Source organism: Octopus bimaculoides, chromosome 3 (assembly GCF_046866305.1).
Source record: "Octopus bimaculoides isolate indiv1 chromosome 3, ASM4686630v1, whole genome shotgun sequence".
Lineage (NCBI taxonomy): Eukaryota > Metazoa > Mollusca > Cephalopoda > Octopoda > Octopodidae > Octopus > Octopus bimaculoides.
Genome location: NC_142930.1, coordinates 21,290,659 through 21,315,104, shown reverse-complemented (window position 1 = coordinate 21,315,104; position 24,446 = coordinate 21,290,659). Strand labels below are relative to the sequence as shown.

The 24,446-nt window shown below is 34.4% G+C and overlaps 1 protein-coding gene across 2 annotated transcripts in view; it reads left to right on the top strand.

Moving 5' to 3' along the window:
• Positions 1–23,758, top strand: part of LOC106884080 (MAM and LDL-receptor class A domain-containing protein 2) — a 139,662-nt gene extending 115,904 nt beyond the window's left edge. For both annotated transcript variants that reach the window (XM_052966613.2, XM_014935299.3), the window contains exons 29-36: positions 945–1,055; positions 5,959–6,076; positions 8,392–8,496; positions 9,797–9,834; positions 11,713–11,881; positions 16,010–16,260; positions 19,624–19,757; positions 23,497–23,758. In XM_052966613.2, coding sequence (XP_052822573.2) covers positions 945–1,055; positions 5,959–6,076; positions 8,392–8,496; positions 9,797–9,834; positions 11,713–11,881; positions 16,010–16,260; positions 19,624–19,757; positions 23,497–23,658 — 1,088 coding nt within the window. In that variant the 3' untranslated portion in view covers positions 23,659–23,758. The remainder of the gene's footprint in view (positions 1–944; positions 1,056–5,958; positions 6,077–8,391; positions 8,497–9,796; positions 9,835–11,712; positions 11,882–16,009; positions 16,261–19,623; positions 19,758–23,496) is intronic.
• The last annotated feature ends 688 nt before the right edge of the window (positions 23,759–24,446 follow it).

Here is a 24,446-nt window from a genome sequence, read left to right as displayed (position 1 = left end):
TAAATTGAAAAAAAAACTTAAAGTAACATGAAACTTCTTAGATAATTTTTTTTTTTAAAAAAGGAAGAAACAATCAATTAAAAAGCTGCATAGAAATTAAAACTGCTGGATCGTCAACAATTGCATGAGAAATAAAATAAACTTCAATCAGGAATTGAAATATGTGGGATACAAATAATTGCACATAAAACAGAATAACTTCAACTATAAATTAAATGACTGGATTGACATGATAAGCTGTAAATTATAACACCTTGATTGTTTCTCTTTAAGCCTAGGTAAGCCCTAATTGATTGAGCAGACCTATTATTAAAGACATTCCAGCTAATGACTATGACCATTCTCAGGACTACATTATCTAACATGTCTTTTACAAGACAATTTGAATTAAATTTGTTATTTCTTGCAAATGATACAACTGTGGGTAAGCTTTTCTTCAGCTGGGTTTACCAACTTTTGCAATTCACCTATTTCAGTTCTCAGTTGACGCTATTTTGTTTCAAATAGAGTCAACTGGGAAGTGAACCGAGTAGGCTGCTAAATAGAATGGTTAATAAAACAACAGCAATAATGACTTCTAATAGTGACAGATGTCTATATGTGTTCTGGAAAATATAGTCAAATAGTTTTATCCCTGTATGCAATAGGTACATTTAATATGTCAACAAAGGAGATAATGGAAAAGAACAATCTGCTAGAAATAGCAGCAAAATCCTCTTTAAGTCGTCTCCAACCATCTCGAAAATGGAGGGACACAATTGATAATGTAGTGTTAGGTACACTTTATAGGAAAACATATATGATAAGGTAATATCTCAAAGATCTTTTATCATAAGCTTGTTAGAATAAAACTGAGCTAGAGGTAAATGCCAACAATAACAGCAGCACCTAAGTAGATGTCTTAAGGATGATCTGTTCTTTTATTTTTAATCTTCTGCTCTCAGGTCGTTGTGAAGACGAACAGTGGCAATGCAGAAATAAGAAATGCATCGAAAAAAGTCTTCGTTGTGATGGTAAAAAAGATTGTGATGATGGCTCAGATGAATTCCATTGCTGTAAGTTAGAAACAATTACACTCACCTCCTCCCCTTTGATATATATATATATATATATATATATATATATAATTTTTTCAGAATGAGATAAAAAAAAGACCAAGGCTGTGAAGATTTTAGAACACTTATAAATAGAAGGTCTTACAGCTGTTTCCAGGATATTTATTATATCCCTTTATCGGAGACGGTGTGAGAAGATGGTTAAGCAATATTTAATTTACATAAGATACGAAATAGAGAGTGAAATGGAGGAATGAAAATAGATGTGAGATATACTCTTTTACTCTTTTACTACATGTTTCAGTCATTTGACTGCGGCCATGCTGGAGCATCGCCTTTAGTCTAGCAAATCGACCCTAGGACTTATTCTTTGGGTGCCTAGTACTTATTCTATCGGTCTCTTTTGCCGATCCGCTAAGTTACGGGGACCTAAACACACCACCATCGGTTGTCAAGTGATGTTGGGGGGGGGGGGACAAACCCAGACACACAAACATATACACACATATACATACATATATATACATATATACGACAGGCTTCTTTCAGTTTCCGTCTACCAAATCCACTCACAAGGCTTTGGTCGGCCCGAGGCTATAGTAGAAGACACTTACCCAAGGTGCCACGCAGTCGGACTGAACCCGAAACCATGTGGTTGGTAAGCAAGCTACTTACCACACAACCACTCCTGCGCCTATACAAGGATATTGCATTTGTAGATCCATTATTTAGGCAGAATGGTATACATGTAACCTTCCAATACCTTGTGAGTAAAATCCAATAGTATTTAGAATTAGTCATTCCAAGTATAGAGTTTGTACACAGTGCTATTGAATCGAGGGTTTTATTTAAAGTGACCTAAAAGTAGGGAATGTATTTGTAAGGTCAAATCGAAAACAGGAAGAGAGGAATAAAGAAAAGAGTAAGAAAGAGAAGAAAAAAAAGAAGAAAAAAGAAATAACAGGAAGAGAGAAATAAAGTAAAGAAAGAGAAAAGGGAAAAGAAAAACAAGGAGAGATAATAAAGAGATGAAGTCAAGATAATTTGAAAGTAGTAATGGGGAGATGAGGGTGACAGAGAGAGAAAGATATTAGGGTGTAAAAAGATGATAGGGTAAAGAGTAAAGAAGTGTCAGAAGGAATGGGGGTGATAGAGAGAGAGAGAGAGAGAGAGAGGGGGGGGGGTATAATAGTGTAAAAGGTAAAGGAGTGTCAGTTATGTAGTGATAGTCTAAGTGATGGGGCAGAGAGAGGGGAAGTAATATGGTGGAATGAAGAATTTAGAAATATAGATTAGGTGGTTGGACAGGTCAGTGCTTAGTAGTAGAAGAAAATATATATGCGAAAATGTATACAGATGCATATATTAGACATGTATATATATATATATTTATACAGATATCGATAAATATCAATAGCTACATATACAACTTGTTCTCATATGTATATGTACACATGCACAGCCATATATATACATGTATCTGTATGTATTATCACCCCTGTACACGCAGGTATATATACCTTGCATACATACATTCACACATACACACATACATATACACGTATATATGCATGCACTCATTTACATACGAATATAATAAGACGGTTGTGATATTCGTGTATGAATGAGATTAGGAGTTAAAATGTATATTTATAAGGTTATTGGGATTACTTAAGGGGTATTGTGGAAATATATTGTATGGTCGTTTAGGCATTTGGATTTGTGGTAGAATTTGAATGTGTGAAAAAAAGTGGTGGTTGCGGGTGCTTAGTGTCTCATTATGTTTATTTAGCAGTGCTGGAGAGTTGTGCTTTAATATGTGAAGTGCCTCCTTCAGGCAAAATTTGCAGGTTGAGCGTTGACCTCGGTAGGGAAGCCCTGAATCCAGTATGGACCATGATAGAGTATAGGGTATATTTGTATTTTTGAGATGATGTATGTAGTTGGCGAGTGTTGTTGATTTACTATGTTTATCATAAATAAAAGAATGGAGGTGAGCGGCAAATAGTTGCTTAAAATTTTGGTTGATCCTATGTATATGGCTGTAGAGTTGTGTAATAGATTAAGGACAGTGCATTTGTAAATTACATTATATCTTCTGCAATGGGTTTGTAATGGGCAGATGGTTCCAGGACGGCAATTACAATTAGGTGAATTTTGGGAAATGTGTTCAGGAATAGAGGAGGTAAAATTGTCAGAGGAGAGGTTAGATAAGGAGGTAGAATATTCTAGATTATTAGTATTATTAACGTCATCATTACCATCATTGTTATTATTACTATTGTTGTCATTAATTGTACTATTACTAAGGGTGGTAGAGATTGTGGTGGTGTTCCAGGCAGTGTCAGTAGGATGGGTTGGGTTGTGGTTGTGGTCTAGTGTAAGGGTATCTGTGCTGGGGCTGTGTGAGTGTTGAGTGTTCATATGACTAGAGTTGTAATTATGTGAGTTTTGATAGTAAAGAGAAAGCTTTTGCTTATTAGAGGCTACTACAATAGATTCGAAGTTGGGTGAGGTAGAATAAGATAGTTTCAGGATGGATTGATTAAAGATAGAATGATATTTATGTTGCCGAGGGAAGTTAGAATCTAGTATTTTAAAGAAGGATTTAGCTAAGTTCTTAACGTTAAGTGAAAATGGAGGTGTGTACCACAGAATAGAGCATCCGCCACTTTTTTTAGGGAGTCTGGGAGTAGTGCTATCTAAGTTTTTAGATAAAGGAGTGCTATCTCTATTTTTTGAGAATCTATGTAAGTGGCAAGGCCTGTTGTTAGCTGTTTTAGTTGTTTTCATTTTTGACCTAGTATTAAATGAATGTATGTGGTGTCTAGGTTGCCTAGGTGTAAGACCTTCCAGGGTTCCATCGACAAGTGTGTGTGGTTGGTGCGTGTTTGAGATGTGATTTGAGATATGTTTTGTTTGAGCCTGGTGTTATGGATGTATTCTATTTGTTGGGAAAAGCCGCTAGTGGCGAGTGCTTGATTATAATGTGGTGCGTGATTATTGAAAGTTTCCTCAGTGGAAGAGCGGTTGGATATGCGGGTTGAAATGCCCTTAATTATGCTATCGAAAGTGGATTTGTGGTAATTGGAGTGGATGGGCGAAATGCTTGGCGATATTTCATCTGCCTTTACGTTCTGAGTTCAAATTCCACCGAGGTCGACTTTGCCTTTCATCCTTTCGGGGTCGATTAAATAAGTACCAGTTATGCACTGGGTCGATGTAATCGACTTAATCCCTTTGTCTGTCCTTGTTTGTCCCCTCTATGTTTAGCCACCTGTGGGCAATAAAGAAATAAGATATTGGATAGATAATGGGTCTACAAATGCAATATCCCTGCATATCTCACATCTATTTTCATTCCACCACTTCACTCTCTATTTCGTATCTTATCTAAATTAACTATTGCTTAACCATTTTCTCACACCGTCTCCGATGAAGGGATATAGTAAATATCCTGGAAACTGCTGTAAGACCGTCTATTTATAAATGTTCTATCTATAAATGTTCTGGCTCCCTCCTCCAAATTTCGGGCCTTGTGCCTAGAGTAGAAAAGAATATGAACAATGAAGTGCACAAATCTTGATACAAGTATATTTGAATGAATTTTAATTTTCTGAAAAAGTCGAATGCATGGGAGATGATCAAACAAGAGTTGTTCCCCACTGATGTCTTGTTCTTTTGTTTAATCAAAACCACGCATGATTTTATTGACTTTATCTGACTCTTCATGTTTTAGTCTAAAATGGAGACAAAAACCGATGTTTTATGTGATACACTTGATAATTGTTAATGACTTCCTTAACAAGGAATCAATGGTAGCCTTAATACGCAAATAAAGATTTTTTAACCACCAATGTGGTGTTGAACACTCAATTTCATTGTTTGATATTTACATACATACTTATGTATGTATTTATCATCATCCTCATCGTCGTTTAACGTCCGCTTTCCATGCTGGCTTGGGTTGGACAGTTTGACTGAGGACTGGTGAGTTAGAAGGCTGCACCATGCACAATCTGATCTGGCAAAATTTTTACAGCTGGATGCCCTTCGTAATGCCAACCACTCCAAGAGTGTAGTAGATGCTTTTACATGCCACCGGCACAAGGGCCAGTCAGGCAGTTCTGGCAACGACCATGCTCAAAAGGTGTTTTTTACGTGTTACCTGCATGGGAGCCAGTCCGGCGGCACTGGCAACGACCACGCTCGAATGTGCCACCGGCACATGTGCTGGTAAGGTGATGCTGGCAATGATCACGCTCGAATAGCACATTTTATCTGCCACCGGCATGGGAGCCAATCCATAGCCTTGGTAACAATCACATTTGGATGTGCTTTTAACAATCCACTGGCACGAGTGCCAATCAGGCAGTAGCTTCAATCACTATCAGCATTTTAACATCTCAACATATTATCCTGTATATTTTTGTTCAGAGATGTCTAGTAAATATATATTTGAACAAAAATATACATTCACTTTACTCTGAGGTATCTGTCACTTATTTCTAATCTGAAATACTTCACTTGTAATGTTATTCCTATTTTCTATCATTAATTATCAGTGATTATAATTTCTATCAATAACTTCATAATAAATCATAACTGATCCAAAATAATTTGTGTATTTATTCTTCCTTATATACAGATTCAAAATAAATAATTAAAAAATCTGATCTTTTTTTTTTCTTTGCATAGAAATTGGAAAAAAAAATGTTTATGGTAAGAGGTTAATAAATGTTTGCCATACTTGCATATTCAAGTATGATTACATATTTAAGTAGCAAAAGTAGTAATAATAGGTATAATATCTGCATTAGTATATTCTGATGGTTTTGACTGATGCGTATGTTAAATTTCATAATTTGATCAATTATAATGTTTTTCTTATTTTCTTTTTCAGTTAGCTACATAAATGAAACCATTCAAGTCTTTTACAATGGTTCATATGAATATATATGTGAAGATAATTTGCAAAACAAAACTGAAGTAAGTCAGTTATGTTCCTCTGTTGGAAAAGGGTAAGAACACATTTTTTCTCTTCCAATCACTTGAGAAATAATAGTATAATATTTTATAGTATATTATGATTTCTACATGTCTAATTTCCATCAGAGCCACTCTTCTGAAACAAAATACAACTTTCACATGTACATTCACATTCAAGTGCACACACATACATGCACATACTTGTGTATGTGTGTGTGTTTACATATGTATTTCTGTATGTATGTATACACACTTTATGATGTACTATAATGCACAAGATGTTACCATGCTCAGTATTCAGACCAATATTCATTATTTAATGTCTTGCTTAATTTGGTGAATCCCAGATCATCGAAACGGCTTTCCCAACAGAACATGAAGCATATCTAATAGGGCCTCTCTTTATTCACTCGGACCTAGTTATGGCTAATTCTGCCATCTTGAGAAATTGGACATAAAGCACCATCTTGCAGTTTCTATCAGCAAGAAAGCTTACAAATATTAGTGACACACATACTTTTTGTAAATAAACTTCAAGTCATTGACCACTGGTAACAAGGATATACAACACTAGGCTTAACAGGCCCATGCACAGTGGCAAGCTATATAATTACTGCTGCTCTTAGAGATTACAACCCATTGTCACACCAGCTGGTCATACAAGCTCATGTGCAACCCAGCACCATCAAATCGTTTAGCTCCCAACGTGGTAACTATTGTCTCTAAAATACCACACCCTACAGAATGACTACTGAATAATCTCACCTAACTTGGAGCAAAGTGAAAATCTTATAACTTTTGCAGCATATTATGTCACCTAGTGAGGCTTTCTGCACTGTGAGAATCATCTGATCTCGATACATCGTCCCCCACCCACTAAGGAGCAGTGCAGAAGGCAACCAAAATGATTGTTGTGCTAAATAAAGCTTCAAATTATACTCCACCTTCTGTATCAATCATATTTGTATGTATGTATGTATGTATGTATGTATATAGAAGCCCTCGCTTCAGATCGAGTTGGATGGCGAACAAGGGTGTGGAGTGGAGTGAAAGCATTTGAAGAGGCCAGGATGATGCAAACAGGGCTCAAGAGGTATTTAAGGAAAAATGTAAAGACTGAGAAGGTGAATGACAAGGACCTTTTTGTGTGCACAGTCTGTGACAGACCATGTCTGTCCTTGGCTGGCCTCAAATCTCACCTGCGAACCCATGGAAAACAAACCTCATCCAGCTATTCTGATTATATGTCTGTGCACACGTTTGAATGTGGTGTGTGCCAGAGGGTTTGCAAATCCAATGGGGGTCTTAAAAGACATGTTAGGATCCACAATGAGCAGAACTTACTTGCAGGTATTGGTAGTGCAAATCAGAGGTGCAATCTGTGTGGGTGTTTTTTCAAAACACTGTCTGGTTTAAAAAGCCACATCAGACGCCATGAAAGGGCTAAGGTGTAGGTGCAGGAGGTGGTCAAACTCTGTTTAAGGAGTAGACAACCACCATGTATGTATGTATGTATGTATGTATGTATGTATGTGTATGTGTGTATGTACGCGTGTGTGTATGTGTGTGTATGTATGTGTCTATGTATTTGTGTATGTATGTGTGTGTGTATGTATGTATGTGTGTGTACATATGTACACGTGTATATTAAAGGCCTGTTATATGCAGGAGACTGACTGGGAGAACAATGCCTGTCATCGCCACAGATGGAGGAAGCAGGTTAAGGAGTGGGGCCGACACTTTTAAGAGAGCACATATTTAGCATGAAGAACTTAAGCGAGCTGCTCGAAAGCGCACTGCATAGATTGGCTACTTATTTCTCTGAGATTGGTCAAATGATGTAAACACTTCTACTGAGGATCCGGTAAGGTTTGAAAATCAATTCAAGCAGGTCATCATTTTTTACAATCAACAGAGAAGTAGATATCTAGGGTATGGCAGTCAAGCATAATGGCATGGTTGAGAATTTGGTGGGGGTGTAATTCCAATTTTTAGAATTGATGCCTGCTTACACTGACACACACACACAGACAAGCACTCGCACACACAGTGGCAAGCTATATAATTATAACTGCCCATTGAGATTATAGTCCATTATCACACTGGCTGGTCACACAATTTCATATGCAATCTGACACCATGAAATCAGTTAGCTCCCCATGTGGTAACTATTGTCACTGAAATACCACACCCTACAGAATGATGACTGAATATTTGTATGCCATGTTCATATTTTCACTATGTAAGTTTACTAACACACACACATATATATATTTCTCCTGTCTTATTTATATTTCTGTTTATATTTACCTGTCTTTCAATGTGCTCTTTCACATTCTCTTTTCAGATATGGAAGTTTTGAAGATCCAGTTTTGGAGAACGGTGTTTTATTCACACCCAACAACAGCAGCAATATGGGACTGATTCCAGGTTTCAAAGCAAGTTCTTTGCAGTAAGTATTTATTTAGTTATATTATTAGACATTTATGTCATGTTACACCATGTTACATGAAATGCTGTGTTGTTTCCTATTACAGTAACCAAGTGGAATAGTAACAACTATAAATGGAGTCCTAATTTGTCACATTGACCCCCTGAAAGCTTATGCTTTGGAGATGGATTAAGTTTGACTCTATTGACTCTAGTAATTGCTTTTATTAATCCCAGATGCATGAACCAAGATTTTAATGCAGATTGAAGGACATTAGTGATTATCATAAATTATTTTGCCATTGTCCAATCAATTTTTCCAAATCATTGATCTCTTTGCCACACCAAATTATGATTCACTATATTTGGAAGGAAGTGAAAGAATTGGTTTATGCAGAGATGACATGATAGATGCTTTTATCAGATGAGTTGTATAGATGGATTCAAACTCTTTTCCACTGGTTAAGGAAAGCACTCATTAATTACATATTGCCTATGCTGTCTACAACAGTGAATGGTACTTACACATAATGTATGTAATATAAAATATCTCCTCCAAAACGAATGTATTTTGAGAGTGGGTACATATCTCTCAGTTTCATGATGTAAAACAGATGAAAAATCCACCCTAGACAGAAGGTCTGTTTATCACAGACAGCTTTTCCAATTATCTATTCCTAATTTGTTCTATTCCCACTTCAGCAGATTTGAACTTAAAATCTATGAAAAGATAGCCCATTGTCTTATTTGTCTGCACAATACCTATTTGAAATGAGATCAACTGAACCAAATGATGTTTTCATTCATGTTCAAGTTTATTTTGAAGTGATTGTCATAGAATTGAAAGTAGTGTCTAGTTATTACCACTGCTACCACAGGCAAAATCCAAATAAATACTTTCAGGTTATTCAGTTTTGCAACACACCAACTGATTACAATGGTGAACAATTCTTCTATGTCTTCTTTACTTATAATTAGATGGACGATATTACTTGTAAATGTCTTGTCCAGGTCACAGGGTGGTACTAGTGACAAAACGCAACTGCTGATGCCTCAGTTGCTTCTCTAATAAGCCTGCAAATTCAACCCAATATGATTTCCATTGTGAGTTAATGGTGTTAAGCATAAATACTGCCCATGCATGTTGACTAAATATCAACCATCAACCATCCTCCTAACAGATCAACATCTCATCAACTTAGCAAGCAACTATTCTTTTATAATGTAATTTAGTAACAGTATAAATATGTTATTTTATAGTATAATAACGTAATTTCTATGATAATAAATACAATAATAAAATTTTTGCTCTCTTGTGATAGGAAATGCAATGTCACAGTACTGAGTTGTAAGGAACAAGGTAAGTAAAATATACTTCATTTTTGTAATTGGTTTGCAAGATTCTTGATGTGAACTTGTGTGTTGAAACAAAGCTTATTGTGTCTCGGAAGGGTCATTATACTTCAGTTTCACTCCTTTATTGTTAGTCAACTGGTTTGTTATCTAACCGACAAGCTATTTGATGTTTAATATATTGGTTAAGCAATCAATCAGACATTTGTAAAAGTCCTTTCATCACCTTTGTGACCTCATCAATGACATGACCCCCCCCCCACTCTCTCCTCCAGGTCTGCTTCCAATCTGTCTGAGAATTAGTCCTAGGTTTATGTACATGTAGGGGTGCAGAGGTGTGCAGATGTAGAGTGCAGTCATTTACAAGAGAAGTGAAGAGAGAGTGTAAGGGAAGAGTATGCATGTGTGTGCACATGTGCATGTGTGTGAAAGCATGCACATATGTGATGTATGCTCACATGCCTGTTTGCATGTATGTGAGTGTGTGTGTGTGTTGGTCATCAGTGCCCTTTTTAGTGACCTGGTTTCTCAATTCCAAGTCAGCTTTGCTTTAAGACTTGAAACAGACCTAGAGGAGAGAGAGGGTATATCACTGATGAGGACTTTGACAAACAACTGATCTACTGTTTAACCAACAGATTAAACATCAACTGGTTAGTTGGTTAAATAACTAACTGACTATCATTAATGGAATGAAATTGAACTAGTGCTTGTGCTTATTATTATTTGTTTATGACCCTGACAAGATACAAGAAGAAAATATAATAATAATTTCCTACTTAAATATAAGTAGTTACATTTCTTGTATAAGAGAAACAAAATGGCATAACATTCATCATGGATTTCTCAAAAAGAAATTATTCTGCTAATCATTTGACAAGTATGAACGGAAAAGAAAACTTGCACAGACATATTTCTGATATCCAAATACTTGAACTTTTGAAAGTTTTGTAGTTTAGGTGGGAAATTTGCTAATAGAAATGTTCTAGATCAGGGATCGGGGAACATTTTTAACCAATTATCCCAAAATATATTTATTTACACCAGCATTACCCCCTTGATTTGGAAGGAAGAAAATCAGAGATTCTTTGAATTCAAAAGGTTTACTGAATCTATTTATATGGAGAATACAATTATAAATATAAAAAGTATAAAACAAATGTGATAAAATAAATTAGTATCCTCATTACAAAACAAAAGGATTTTTCGAGAAACTTTTCACTTCAAGTTGTGGAGAAATGATGTTTCATTTTTGTTACAATTACATCAAAATTGGGGCATTTTGATGCCAGAGCAATTTGCATACAGTCTTTTGGGTCCAATCAATTTCTCTGCTTTGTAATTATGTTTATTAGTGTGGAAAATCCTTGTTTGCAAAGGTAGGTTGCTGCAAAAAGCAACAACTTTTTGACTGCCTCCTCATGCCAGAAGAAAACTTACTGTCATAACCCCACTTGGGGTAATTCACCCTGGTTCGCTGGCCCCTGTTCTAGATGAAGTTGTGGAAAAGAAAGTCAGATAAGATATTTTTGTAGAGTAACTGAAGTTTAGTTAGAGTATAGTTATAGAGGAGGATTTCATTTGGTGATAATAATATTGCAGATGAAGAAGGATGGTCAGTGTAGTAGCACTGGAAAAAGTTGAGCAAGATTACAGCTTGTTGCTAGCTCATTGATAAGTAGTAGCTTATCACTAAGTGAACTAATCTAGGGAGTTTAATCTCATACAAAATGATGCTAAATGGTTATTACTATACTTCATTAACAAAATTATTGTTTAGTATGTAGATGCCATTATTTTGCTTTATTTGAAACTGTTTTTTTTTCACTTTTAGTTGTTTACTAAGAAAAATACCAATCTAAAACTTTCTTCATGTCTTCTTCAGTTTGTGGAGCTCGAAAGATAGACTTGTTTGAACCCAACATCAAGTATGGACATAATGCTTTGGAAGGTAAATGGCCATGGGCTGTGCAAATTTATAGGGATTACCGTTTTATTTGCACTGGTATATTGATCAGTAATGAAATTATACTTAGTGCAGCTCATTGTTTCCGGTAGGTATTTCAGTATATTGATAATAATGTTATCTTGTATTTACATGTATTCTTTATAGATGTTCAGACAAAATCTTTTTTGATATTTGTTCTAGTGTTGTATGTTCCAAATCCAAATCCTGCTGAGGTCAGCAAAACTTTTATTGTTCTGGGGTTTATAAAACAAAGTATCAGTGAAAGAGAGAAATTATTTGGCTAATAATACAGCTAATCTTATTTTGTTGAGTTATAAAGGCATAGCAAGTGTCATCATAATCTGGTTGAAAAACTAAATAGACCTGTAGCAAGTGATGGGAAGGTTGCTTTATGTTTATAAAGATAATTTATTATTATATTTAATAGAAGGTGTTCATGCAATACATGAAAGGGAATATTCAGATGAAACAATGTATATGTCAAGGGCAGAAAGTCTTCATTAGGAATTCTACATCCAGGATAGTTTTCACACATCAGTATATATTCTTTTTGCTGTTGTGTGTCTTCTTCAACTGTTCTAGGTTGAATATGTAGCTGTGAAAACAACTATGTGTGGAGAGTGAATGTCAATAGGAACCAAATCACTCTGGAGTTTTGGTGTTGAGTTGTATTTATTGGCTGTGTTCACAGAAGGTTCTAGTCATGCCACAGAACTATTACATGAACAACAGCTGCTGATCGGACAACATTTGTGTTTATACACATAATCAAATGGTGATTTCTGTGTGGCAAAATGTAGGATTGAATCCAATTGTCACATCAGCCCCCTTCCGGTTGAGTTTTGGGGAAACAAAGAGGCTATAATGGAAAAGAAAATATGCATGAACAATGAGAAAAAAGGTAAATACAAAATGTACATTTAACAAATGAAAAAGAATTGTCGATGGATAAAAGTTCATAGTAGAGTTCATGTTGGATGTAAAATTCAACAGCTCATGTTATTGAAAATGTTTATCCTTTTTTCTTTTTACTTTTATCTTTTTAAGTTAACTAAAGATAATAACTGTGTGTATATTTTGTTGGCCAATGAACTCTTCTGCCATTTTGTGTAATTTTGTCAAAAGTAGGTGATGATAAGTGTATTGAGAGTGGACTGTGTGTCACATTTATGTGTAAGTGGTGTGGATGTGGTAGAAAGGGGAGTAGGGTGTTGTTGACAGGGTGATGAATCAATAAAAGCCTACTTCAATCAATCGATGTTAACTCTCTGATTTTTCCTTTGAATGTCCAACATCATAAATTTGTGTTTCAGTTTTAATACATGAAAGAGACTGGTATATGATATCTGCAATGAATGTCTAATTGCGTCATTACATATGAATACATGTGTCCATGTATGAATAACTGGTGGGACAAAAATCTCGACCGAGTGTGGTCTCATTGCCAATGGAGATAACTCCATCTTGTATCTACGCAATTGATGAACATAATCTGCTGGATCAAAATGTTAATAGGCTGAGGCTATAGTTAAAACCATTTGACCAGGTAGAGTAAGAATGGAACCATAAAGTAGTTCTGCCACTGAATATCCCAAGCCATCCTTAACAGTGGACCAAAAGTCCTTATAAAACAACAGGTAAAACTTCCAACCAACAATTTGAATCAGAATAAGTATGAAGAGTTGCTTTCAGTTGAAGATGAAAACATTCTATCATTCCATAAGCCATGGGATGACAAGCTATATAGTACAGATGCACCAGGTGCCAAAGGAGGTTAGAAAGATTGGCAAATAGACTGAATTCAAACTGATGCCCTCTATCAGTTATGATCAAAGGAGCTCCAAAACCTGAAATCTACTTGGCCATGAAGGCCTTTGCAATGGTGTGAGATGAGATGTCTTTAATTAATATAGCTTCAGGCTATCTGGAAAAACGGTCTATGCAGGTCAACAGATATATACCATCTTGAACTGGTGGTAACAGACCCACAGAGTCCATGTGGATGCATTTGAAATGAACATTAAGAGTAGTAAAAATGCCTTCAAAATACCAGAATGAGAAAAATTATGAAGAGCAGAGAAAACAGTTCGTTTATGATTTTTTGGAATGTAAGGTCAAGAAAAAAACAGTAGAAACATCACACTAAATAGATGAATCAGTAGAATATAATGACAATTGATGGAAATTCAAAGAAAGTGATACCAATTTTTGGATTTGTAAAAATTCTTCATCTTTTTCTTGATCCAAAGCAATCTGTTGCAAAGCAATTGAGTCAGGGGTGGTAAAAGCATTGACATGAATGTGAGATAAAGTATCTGCCACTGAGTTATCAATACCCTTGAACTATGAAATAAAATCAAGGTGTCTGACATCTCAAGGGTAATATTTGTGTAGATTGCAGTGCAAATGTCAGTGGTTCATAATAGGTGAAAATAGTAAACTGTTGCCTTTCTAAAAAACATTGAAAATGTTTCACTGGTTAAATAAGCAGTCAAAAGTTCTCAAACAAATGTGCTGTATCTTGTTTCTGCCAGCTTCAGGCTCTTGGAAAAAGGAAAGGGGTTGCCAAGCATTGTGGATGAATGGCTGCAAAACTCTGCTGATACCTCTATCAAAAGCATCAACCATTAGCACTTATGGTACTTCTGGAACTGGATGTGCCAACAGTGTAACTATTGTTCTGTCTTTAATATTGAAAGATTTCAACACTGCTGAACTTAATGATATTACTTCATTCTCTATTTTTTTTTTTTTGTTCAGTCATGTAGCAATTCAATCAGAGGGAAAATTGTTTCTGTACAATGTGGAATGAATCATCTATAGAAGTTAATAAGTCCAAGAAATTCTAGTAACTTCCTTAGTGAAGTAGAACCTGGAATGTCACAAACAGCATCAGCTTTCTCCTTTACCAGACAAATTTCATTTTTATCAGTGACATGACTCAAAAATATGATGGAAAGGATGTCAAAAAGACATTTACTGGCATCAATTATTAGACTATGCTGTGATAATTGAGCAAAATACTGTTCCAAATGAAGAAAATCTTGCTCTTCTGTAGGGCTAACAATTAATGAGTTATCAATGTAGACAAAAACAAAATCTAGACCAGGGAGTACTTCATCAATAAACCTTTGAAAGGTATGAGCATCATTACAAAGGCTGAAAAGCATTGTAATAAATTCAAATAGTTATTATTGGGACATATTTGATTGATCTGGTTTTGACAGTTAGTTCTTCACATGGTTGTACTGTCATTCCAAAGATCAATCAAATATGTCCCAATAATAACTATTTGAATTTATTACAATGCTTTTCAGCCTTTGTAATGATGCTCATACCTTTTAAAGTGTGCTTCTGTTTAACCAGGTTCCTTTAGTTTGAATGTTATAATTGATAATTTTTTTAAAAAATTGTTTTCTACAGTATGATTTCTTTCTTTCTTTATTTATTTTGATGATTATTGCTCTAACGGTTTTTAAAAAATTTTATAGCATTCTAAATTGATCAGTAACTGAATTTTATAATATACAATTTTTAGGTTTGAGTTAATTTGCCGTTTGCTCATTCCTTGCACATTTGGGATGAACAGTTGTGTGCCATCTATTACCTTTTCATCCTGTTTTGTATATTTTCATGGGTCAACTATGAAAATTGGATTTGAATGTTTTCTGTTTTTATTGGCTGTGTATTACTAATAATAATAATAATAATGATAGCAATAATAATCGGACCCTGAGGAGATGGAGTATCCTATATTTTATAATATTTTATAATATTTTATAATATTTTATAATATTTTATGATATTTTATGATATGTATTAATCATTCTGGATGTTCCATCGAAATGTACATAGGTCGATTTCATTATTATTATTATTATTATTGTTGTAATAAAGTATTTTGAACGGATCAGTTTTGAGCTCTATTTAAAGTTGATATATATATATATATATATATATATATATATACAAAAACTCAACTGTGAGTTTTTTGCTAAGATTGTTAACAGATACTATATTCTTTTGCCAAATTTTTGGTGAAAAAAATATATTTAAATATATATATATATATATATATATATATATATATATATATATATGTGTGTACATATAACTATTATAGTGATGATAATGAGGATGACGACGACAATGAAGACAACGACCATCATCATCATCTAAATTATTATCATATAGAATGTTTTCTTTCTTGTAGTTCAAGTTCTTATTACACTTATTATATAAGAGTTGGAACAACAAAGAAAGGTCAAGGAACTCAGTATAAAGTGGATCGAATATTGAAGCATAACAATTATACAAATTACAAAAATGGTTATGATATCGCAATACTTTACGTGAGATCTGTAATTAAGATGACACCTTATGTGCAGCCAGTTTGTCTTCCAGAAGGCCCAGTTCCCAGAGACAGAGATTGTCATATTACTGGATGGGGTAAAAATGAAAGCCGTAAGTGAAAAATATTTTTTATTTAAGATATTCAGAACTTATATATATATATATATATATATATACACACACATGCATGCACACATAATATTATATGTATATCTATATTATATACAAACACACACACATATATATATATACATACATATACATATATATATCATCATCATCATGGTTTAATGTTCACCTTGCATGCTAGCATGGATGGGACATATATTAGATATATATATATACATATATTATGTGTATATATATATATATATATATATATATATACATGCACACACACACACACATATGTAAGGATTTACTTTTCGTAATGAGATAAAAAACTGAGGCTGTGTATAATATAAAACATTTATAAATAGGTCTTACAGCTGTTTCCAGGATATTTATTATATCCCTGTGAGAGGATGGTTAAGCAATAGTTAATTTAGATAAGATAGGAAATAGAGAGTGAATGCAGGGATATTGTATTTGTAAATCCATTGTTTAGGCAGAATGGTGTACATATAAGATTCCAATACCTTGTGAGTAAAATCTAATAGTCTTTAAGATTGGTCATTGCATTTGTAAATCCATTACTAAGATCCCAATACCCAACAGTCTTTGAAATTGGTCATTCCAAATACAGAGTTTATCGACAGTGTTATTGAATCAAGGGTTCTGTTTAAAGTAACCTAAAAGCAGGGACTGTATTAGTAGGGTCAAATCGAATACCGGAAGAGAGGAATAAGGAAGAGGGGAAAAAAGGTGGAGAGAAATAGAAGAAAATGAAAGAAGAAAATAATAAAAGGAATAAAGAAAAGAAAGGAAAAAGGAATACAAAAATAGAGATAAAGGAAAGTGTACCAGAATGGTCAGTGAATATAATAAGGTAGGAACAGGAGGATAAGGGTGAAAGAGAGAGAAAGATATTAGAGTGTAGAAAGATAGAAGCAATGGGGGGTTATGGAGAAAGATATAAAGCTTTAAGGAGTGTCAATTGCAGTGATGGAGTCTAAATGATGGGGGTAGAGAAAGGAATTAGGATGGTTGGACAGGTCAGTAGTAGTAGTAGTAGTAGAATAAAAACGTGTACATATGTATGCATTAGACATGTATATACATATATTTTTATTTATACAGATGTTTATACATATCAATATCTACACATATAACTGGTACTCATATGTATATGGATACAATGGATTTACAAATACAATATCGCTACATTCACTCTCTATTTCCTATCTTATCTAAATTAACTATTGCTTAACCATCCGCTCACACCATCTCCGATGAAGGGATATAATAAATATCCTAGAAACAGCTGTAAGACCTTCTAGTCATAAACGTTCTATATTATACACAGCCTTGGCTTTTTATCTCATTATGAAGAGGAAATCTTTATATTTGCATGTTGATATATGACCTACGTTGGATCCCTTATTCGCATAATCACTGACTTAACTATAAAACCTGGACTTAACTATGATCTATCCATAGCACTTATTCAGCATTATCTGAAACCTCTGGGTCTAATTGACACCACTATCACTCATAACCTATATATATATATATATATATATATATATATATATATATATATATATATATATATATATATATAATACATAAATACAATATATTTATATAATATTGCATATGTATATAATATATATATATATATACATGTATATATTATATATTTAGTGGTAGACAGAAACTGATAGAAGCCCGTAGTATCTGTGTGTGTGTGTGTGTGTGTGTGTGTGTGTGTGTATCTATGTGCATGACTTTGTGTTTGTTTCCCACCACTGCTTGACAATCGATTTTGATGTATTTACGTCCCCCGTAACTTAATGGCTCAGCAAAAGAAACTGATAGAATAAGTACTAAGCTTAAAAAGGTAAGTCCTGGGTTTATTCGTTTGAGTAAAACTCTTCAAGGTGGTGCACCAGCATGGCCACAATCATCATCATCATCGTCGTTTAACGTCTGCTTTCCATGCTAGCATGGATTGAGGGTAAGCAAGGGCAACTGCAGTGAGTGTATGAATGTATGAATGTATGGATGTATGGATGGATGGATGCATGCATGTGTATATGTATGTATGCTATGTGTGTATATGTATTTATGCATACGAACACACACACGCACGCACACGCACACGCACACACACACACAAAGAAAACAAATGTGTAAAGCATTGTGCCAGACATTTGGTTCAGCATGCTCTTGACTGTCTTACCTTACACTTCGGTCTAATATTAGCTACATCACACCACATCAGTTATTCATCAATCCACACATGGTAGAGTGGACCTATGTTTAGTATATAGGTCGAACAACATAGAATTTAGAAGAGTAGCTAGTTTGTGTAAAACTTTCCTTCAAATTAAAATGCCAAATTTTACTGAGATTTGCCATGTTGCAATATGTTTTCTGGAAGGATATTTTTTTGACTAGTATTCAGTGGGATGTGTGGTATTAGCATTTCAAACCAGGAAGGCAGTTCACAAAAGATGAACCCAAATCTAGACAAAGTTTCTCATCATGGCATTGCGAATTTGTGCACTGTGAACTGTAGAAGTTGCCCAATTGCCCATGAAGTTTTGAATAGGCATCTGTAAGTTTTTGTGCAAGTAGTCTTTTAAAACATAATTTGAAGTTGCATCCAGTTAGCAAAAAATATATGTCACGTCTACTGACAGATGAAAGAAAATAGAAGTAACAGTCAGTCAAGGTCTGTTTAGCCTTTCTAGCACTGAGCAAAATCTTTCTGAAAATGTGTCACAATAAGAAATGGAACTAAAAGTATGGCCATGCTATTAAACAAAAATACAGTCATTGCTGTGAATTGGATCACTAACCTCATGATTAAAAAGATGCTCATAGGAATCTGTAGAATATGAAGATGATGCTAAACATTTTTTGAACTGTAACTGTATCATTCACCATGTGTTTATTCCATGTAGTCAGGCAATTGATAAAGAGATTCTGTTGGATGTTCTGAATCTTTTGAAAGTGGCAGTGCAAATGAAGTGGCCTGAGGTAAGGAGAAACAGAACCTGGCTGTTGTACCAGGACAATGCGCCATCTCAAATGTCATCCAGTATGTGTGACATTTTTGGTAAAGAACAAGGTGATATTCACATTGTAGAACTGCCCCACTCTTTGTATTTGGCTCTTGAAGCATTTCTTTTGCTTCCAGAGTTGAATTCCACCTTGAAAGGTTGCTAATTTTGTATGAAGAGACTGAAAAAATCCTTGAAAATGTTATCAAGGACTGCCTACAATCCTTGTGGGGATGTGCTTGAAATCATATTTAAAATGTCATATATGTTTTTATATTTTTGTTTTTCTCTATTTTTGTTTCAGTTGAATTTCCAAACATTTTACAAGAGGCAAAGGTCTTTCTGTTAGATAATGTACTCTGCAAAAAACATTTCTCATTTTTTAAGAATATTACAGTTTGTGTTAATAATAAGGAAGACACTCAACCAGCCTGCCATGTAAGTCATTTACTATTTACAATAATAGTCTCTTTTATGTTTTGTTTTGTAGTGTAAAAAGTATAGGGCAATTGCTATAGTTATGCAGACATTTATGGAATAGGGGTATGTTGATCCGATGCTTTCAAAACCTGAACACAGGGCTTAAAAGCATATTTTTTATAAGCTACAATACACCCTAGACTTCATTATCTCTCTATATTTCTCTCCTCTTTGCTTTGGATAGAGTCTATTCATTTGAGTAGCTACCTATACATCATAGATCCACTCAATTAAAGCTAAATAATAACAACCAATGTTCAGTTTCAACATTACAATCTTCCAATTTTTCACTGAAGTAAACTTAATTACTTGAAATAATGAATTTTTACATACAAAAGAATCACAGTCAAAAATAAGAAAATTAAAACACAACACAAGTAACACTAACTGAAATGTCCTATTGAGCTGCACATCTAATACAATACAATACAGATACCATTACTGAAATGAATTAAATACCCACAAAATGTTACTGTCTATTATCAGTTGGAGAGCAAGAGTATTGAAATGTTCCTTTAATTAGCATAAACTAATTAAAACTCATTACAAGAAAAAGAAACAGGAACATAGTTGTTTATAATCCAGAAATCTTGAAAATAATTCCAGCAATAAATTTGTCTCCAAAATTTAAGATATTCTTTGCTACTCAATGCCCAATTTTGAGGGAGGGAGCCAGTCGATTAGATCGACCCCAGTATACAACTGGTAGTTAATTTATCGACCCCGAAAGGATGAAAGGCCAAGTCAATCTTAGTGGAATTTGAACTCAGAATGTAAAGACAGACGAAATACTACTAAGCATTTTGCTCAGCTTGCTAATAATTCTGCCAGCTCGCCATCCTAAAAGTTTAAGAGGATCTTTTTTAAAACGGGGGCCACATTTTTCATTAACGAAGCACTTTGAAACTTGGAACACTGGTAGAATGTGTCATATAAAACATCTTTTTCTCTTAGTCTTCTTAAAAAAAAAAAAATCCATAAGTTATTCCATGTTAAAGTTGTCGTATTTCTGTAATCTCAACCAATCACTGACGTCCATTCAGCCGATATACATTAAGTGCCGACTACATAAACAAACGATTCTGAAACAATTAACCCTACCCCTAACCCTAACCCTAACCCTAGGGTTAGGGTTAGGGTTAAAGCAAATTTAAAATGAAAAAAGCAAATAAAACGAAGGTATGGAGATTAAATACGCTTTACATCGCTTAATTAGCCAAAGGAGTAAATGTAAACAACTGAATACTTGCCAGTGATTGGTTGAAATTATCGAAATAAGACAATTTTTTACATGAAATAAATTCGAATACAAAAATATTTTTCTGTTCTATAACACAAAATAGATAAGTATACGAAGTTTGAAAGTCTTTCGTACCAAAAACACTACGTAAAACATTAATGAAAAATGTGGCCCCCGTTTTAAAATAGATTCGTTTAAGAAATAAAATTCTGCTTTATCTACTTTTTTTTTTTAAGAAATAGTTTTAAGAAATAAAGTTATTCTAGTTTGTATACCATTTAATGACAAAATTCTCTTAGTGAAAATCACAGCTGAGTTTATATAGTGTCATGTTGAAATGTGTCTGTTGTATAGTGAAGCTGTACACTCCTTCTGGTAAAAAGTGGTAGTAGCCAGCCACTATAAATAGACCAGTAGCCGGTCAAAAGGTCAAACATCGAGAGTATGTGTAGAGTGTTGATAGTCATGTCTGTGCTGATATAATAATTATACTGTGCTACTGAGTAGATGTTATAACGATCCAACCTTTTGAGGATAATAACACTGTATGACTAGGGTTTGTACAGTGCCAAATAGAACCATTCTATCAATGACTTTGGAATATATAACAATATCTGTCAGATATAACAGTGGTAAAAGACTGATTTACAACAGTATCATTGATAAGAATAATCAACTTTCAATGATTCAGGCCACTTGTCAGGTGGGAACCACTCTATGATCTAAGTAGTACGAGTACTGCTTTGAGAATCAGTTGTTTTATATCAGCTGGCATTGCTAAACTCAAAATCTGTCATAAGTAAAAATCTGAAATAGATGACATTTTATAATTACGTAGAAACTGTTTAGCATCTCAAACTGCTTAGCATCATCAAAACCTGAATGAGCTCCTGACACCATGACAACTGGCACATCAACAGATAGAAAATGTAGCAAGTAGGACCAAACATTTTGCCTAAATTAAATTTGTTACATTTGCCAGGTTGACTTTATGTAAATCGGATCTCAACAATCCTCCTCCTCCTCCTTTTAATAATTAGTTTCTGATTAAATAAAAATATGATAGCAGATTGGTCTTTCCAGTAGTGGATGATATCTTTTCTCTATGGCTGGTAGTAACAGACTTTTTCCATTAGATATGATAATTGTTCACTCTGCCAAAAAAAAAAAAAAATGAGAAAACTTTCAAGAGAAATCATACAAACAACTCTCTCATGCTTAAATACTTAAATAGTTAAATACTTGCTCAAGAACAAACCTACATTCTATCCACTTTATCCCCATCTTACACAGGCCTACCTCTATCTCCAGTATCTTATTCATAATCTTAATAATCTTGTTATCGAGATATCCTGGATAGCCACATGATAATCAGAAACGTTAGCACGCTGGGCGGAATGCTTAGCGGTATTTCGTCTGTCGTTACGTTCTGAGTTCAAATTCCGCCGAGGTCGACTTTGCCTTTCATCCTTTCGGGGTCGATAAATTAAGTACCAGTTACGCACTGGGGTCGATGTAATCGATTTAATCCCTTTGTCTGTCCTTGTTTGTCCCCTCTGTGTTTAGCCCCTTGTGGGCAATAAAGAAATAAGAATTACAACAAATAAGGTTCAAACATTTAGAAAATAGAAATTCTTATGTTACGAAGAATATTAACTCTTCTTCATTATATCTCACTTTACACATACTGCTGCTATGGCAACAAAATTAAATAAAAATAAGATTTCTGCTATAGAATTTTATAGTTTCCTTGCTTTTAAAGCTGCTGATCATTATGTTATCATGCTGAATTTGTGCTAATTACTTAATAGTATTTCATACAGTAGCGAGCTAGCAGAAACATTAGCACATGGGGCAAAATGTTTAACAGTATTCATCTGCCTCTATGTTCTGAGTTCAAATTCCACTGAGGTCAACTTTGTCTTTCATCCTTTCAGGGTTGACAAATTAAGTACCAGTTATGTACTGGCGTTGATCTAATCAACTGGCCTCCTCCCCCAAAATTTTGGGCCTTGTGGCCAAGAGTACAAAAGAATATCAATATTTCATAATGCTTATGTTTATTATGTAATTATTATCTTAAAATTTGTTTTCCAAGATTCCTGAAGTGAAATCGTTTGTTGAAACAGATATTGTTAAATTTCAGGATGGTCATGTTTTTCCTTGCCAAATAAACACACGTACTATATATTCATTCTTCACTTGTTTGTTATTGCACTTATTTTATGCCTATGGTCTCAAAATCTTGAAGAGGTCACAGGTGTGTGTCAAAAGATTTCCAGACAATGGATATAAGATAAAATAAGAACAATAATAAACAAGTGAAGAATGAATATATAGTGTGTGTGCTTATTTGGCAAGCAAAGAAAATGATTATCCCGAGATTTAACAATATCTAACAATCTTTCTATGTTACAATGTTATTTGAACATTCTTTTTTTTTTTGTTCCCTCACAGGGGGACAGTGGAGGCCCACTATTATGTCGTAATACGCATGGTAAATGGGTAGCGTATGGTGTTACAAGCTATGGCAAACCTGGATGTGGAGGACGTAAATCATCTCCAGCAGTATATACTGATATCTATACATTTATGCCATGGATTATGAGAAATATATAAATCTTATACAAAACGTTTCGTACGTTAAAAAATTATTCTGTATTTCAGTGTTAACTTTAGTTCATTAAGTATTTAATGAATAAATTATTCAGTTTGATTATTTTTCTTTAATGTTTTTTATTCGTGTTTATTTTATATTAAAGCATACAGATATTTTCTCCAAACATGTCTAGAGGCGATGGCTTCTTGGAGCTAATTCACGGCAGCTTTCGTCCTAATTTTGGGACTGCCATGTTGGCTTGGCGATAACTATTAATTTCCAGTACCGCTGCCATAGTCTCCTTTAGAGAGACTTAGAAATATTAATAACTCTATTTCTGAAAACCAGTGGATAGATTCCACTGAAATTAGATAAATAACCTTCGAACAGATAGTCGGCAGCGCCGCCTTGCTGGAGCTTGGCTGCTCTGCATTGACAAGGGGCAACACCCTGAAACTAGTCTGCAGATGCCAAACCAGCAAGGGGAAACTGCTGACCCCCTTTGTTCGAAGGTTATAAAGGACACAGGTTTCGTGTGTCACATAGCTAGCTAGAGGCGATGGCTTCTTGGAGCTAATTCACGGCAGCTTTCGTCCTAATTTTGGGACTGCCATGTCGGCTTGGCGATAACTATTAATGTCTATATATATCTAGAATATTGAGCTTATGAGCATAAGCTCATGGATTCATTTCCTAGATAAGGTGCACACTATGTCCTTCACATTCCTTTAGTCTACTCACCTGAATGTGAGTATTGGGACACCTACAGGTACAACTCTTAGTATTGATGTTTTATTAGCTCCATCGA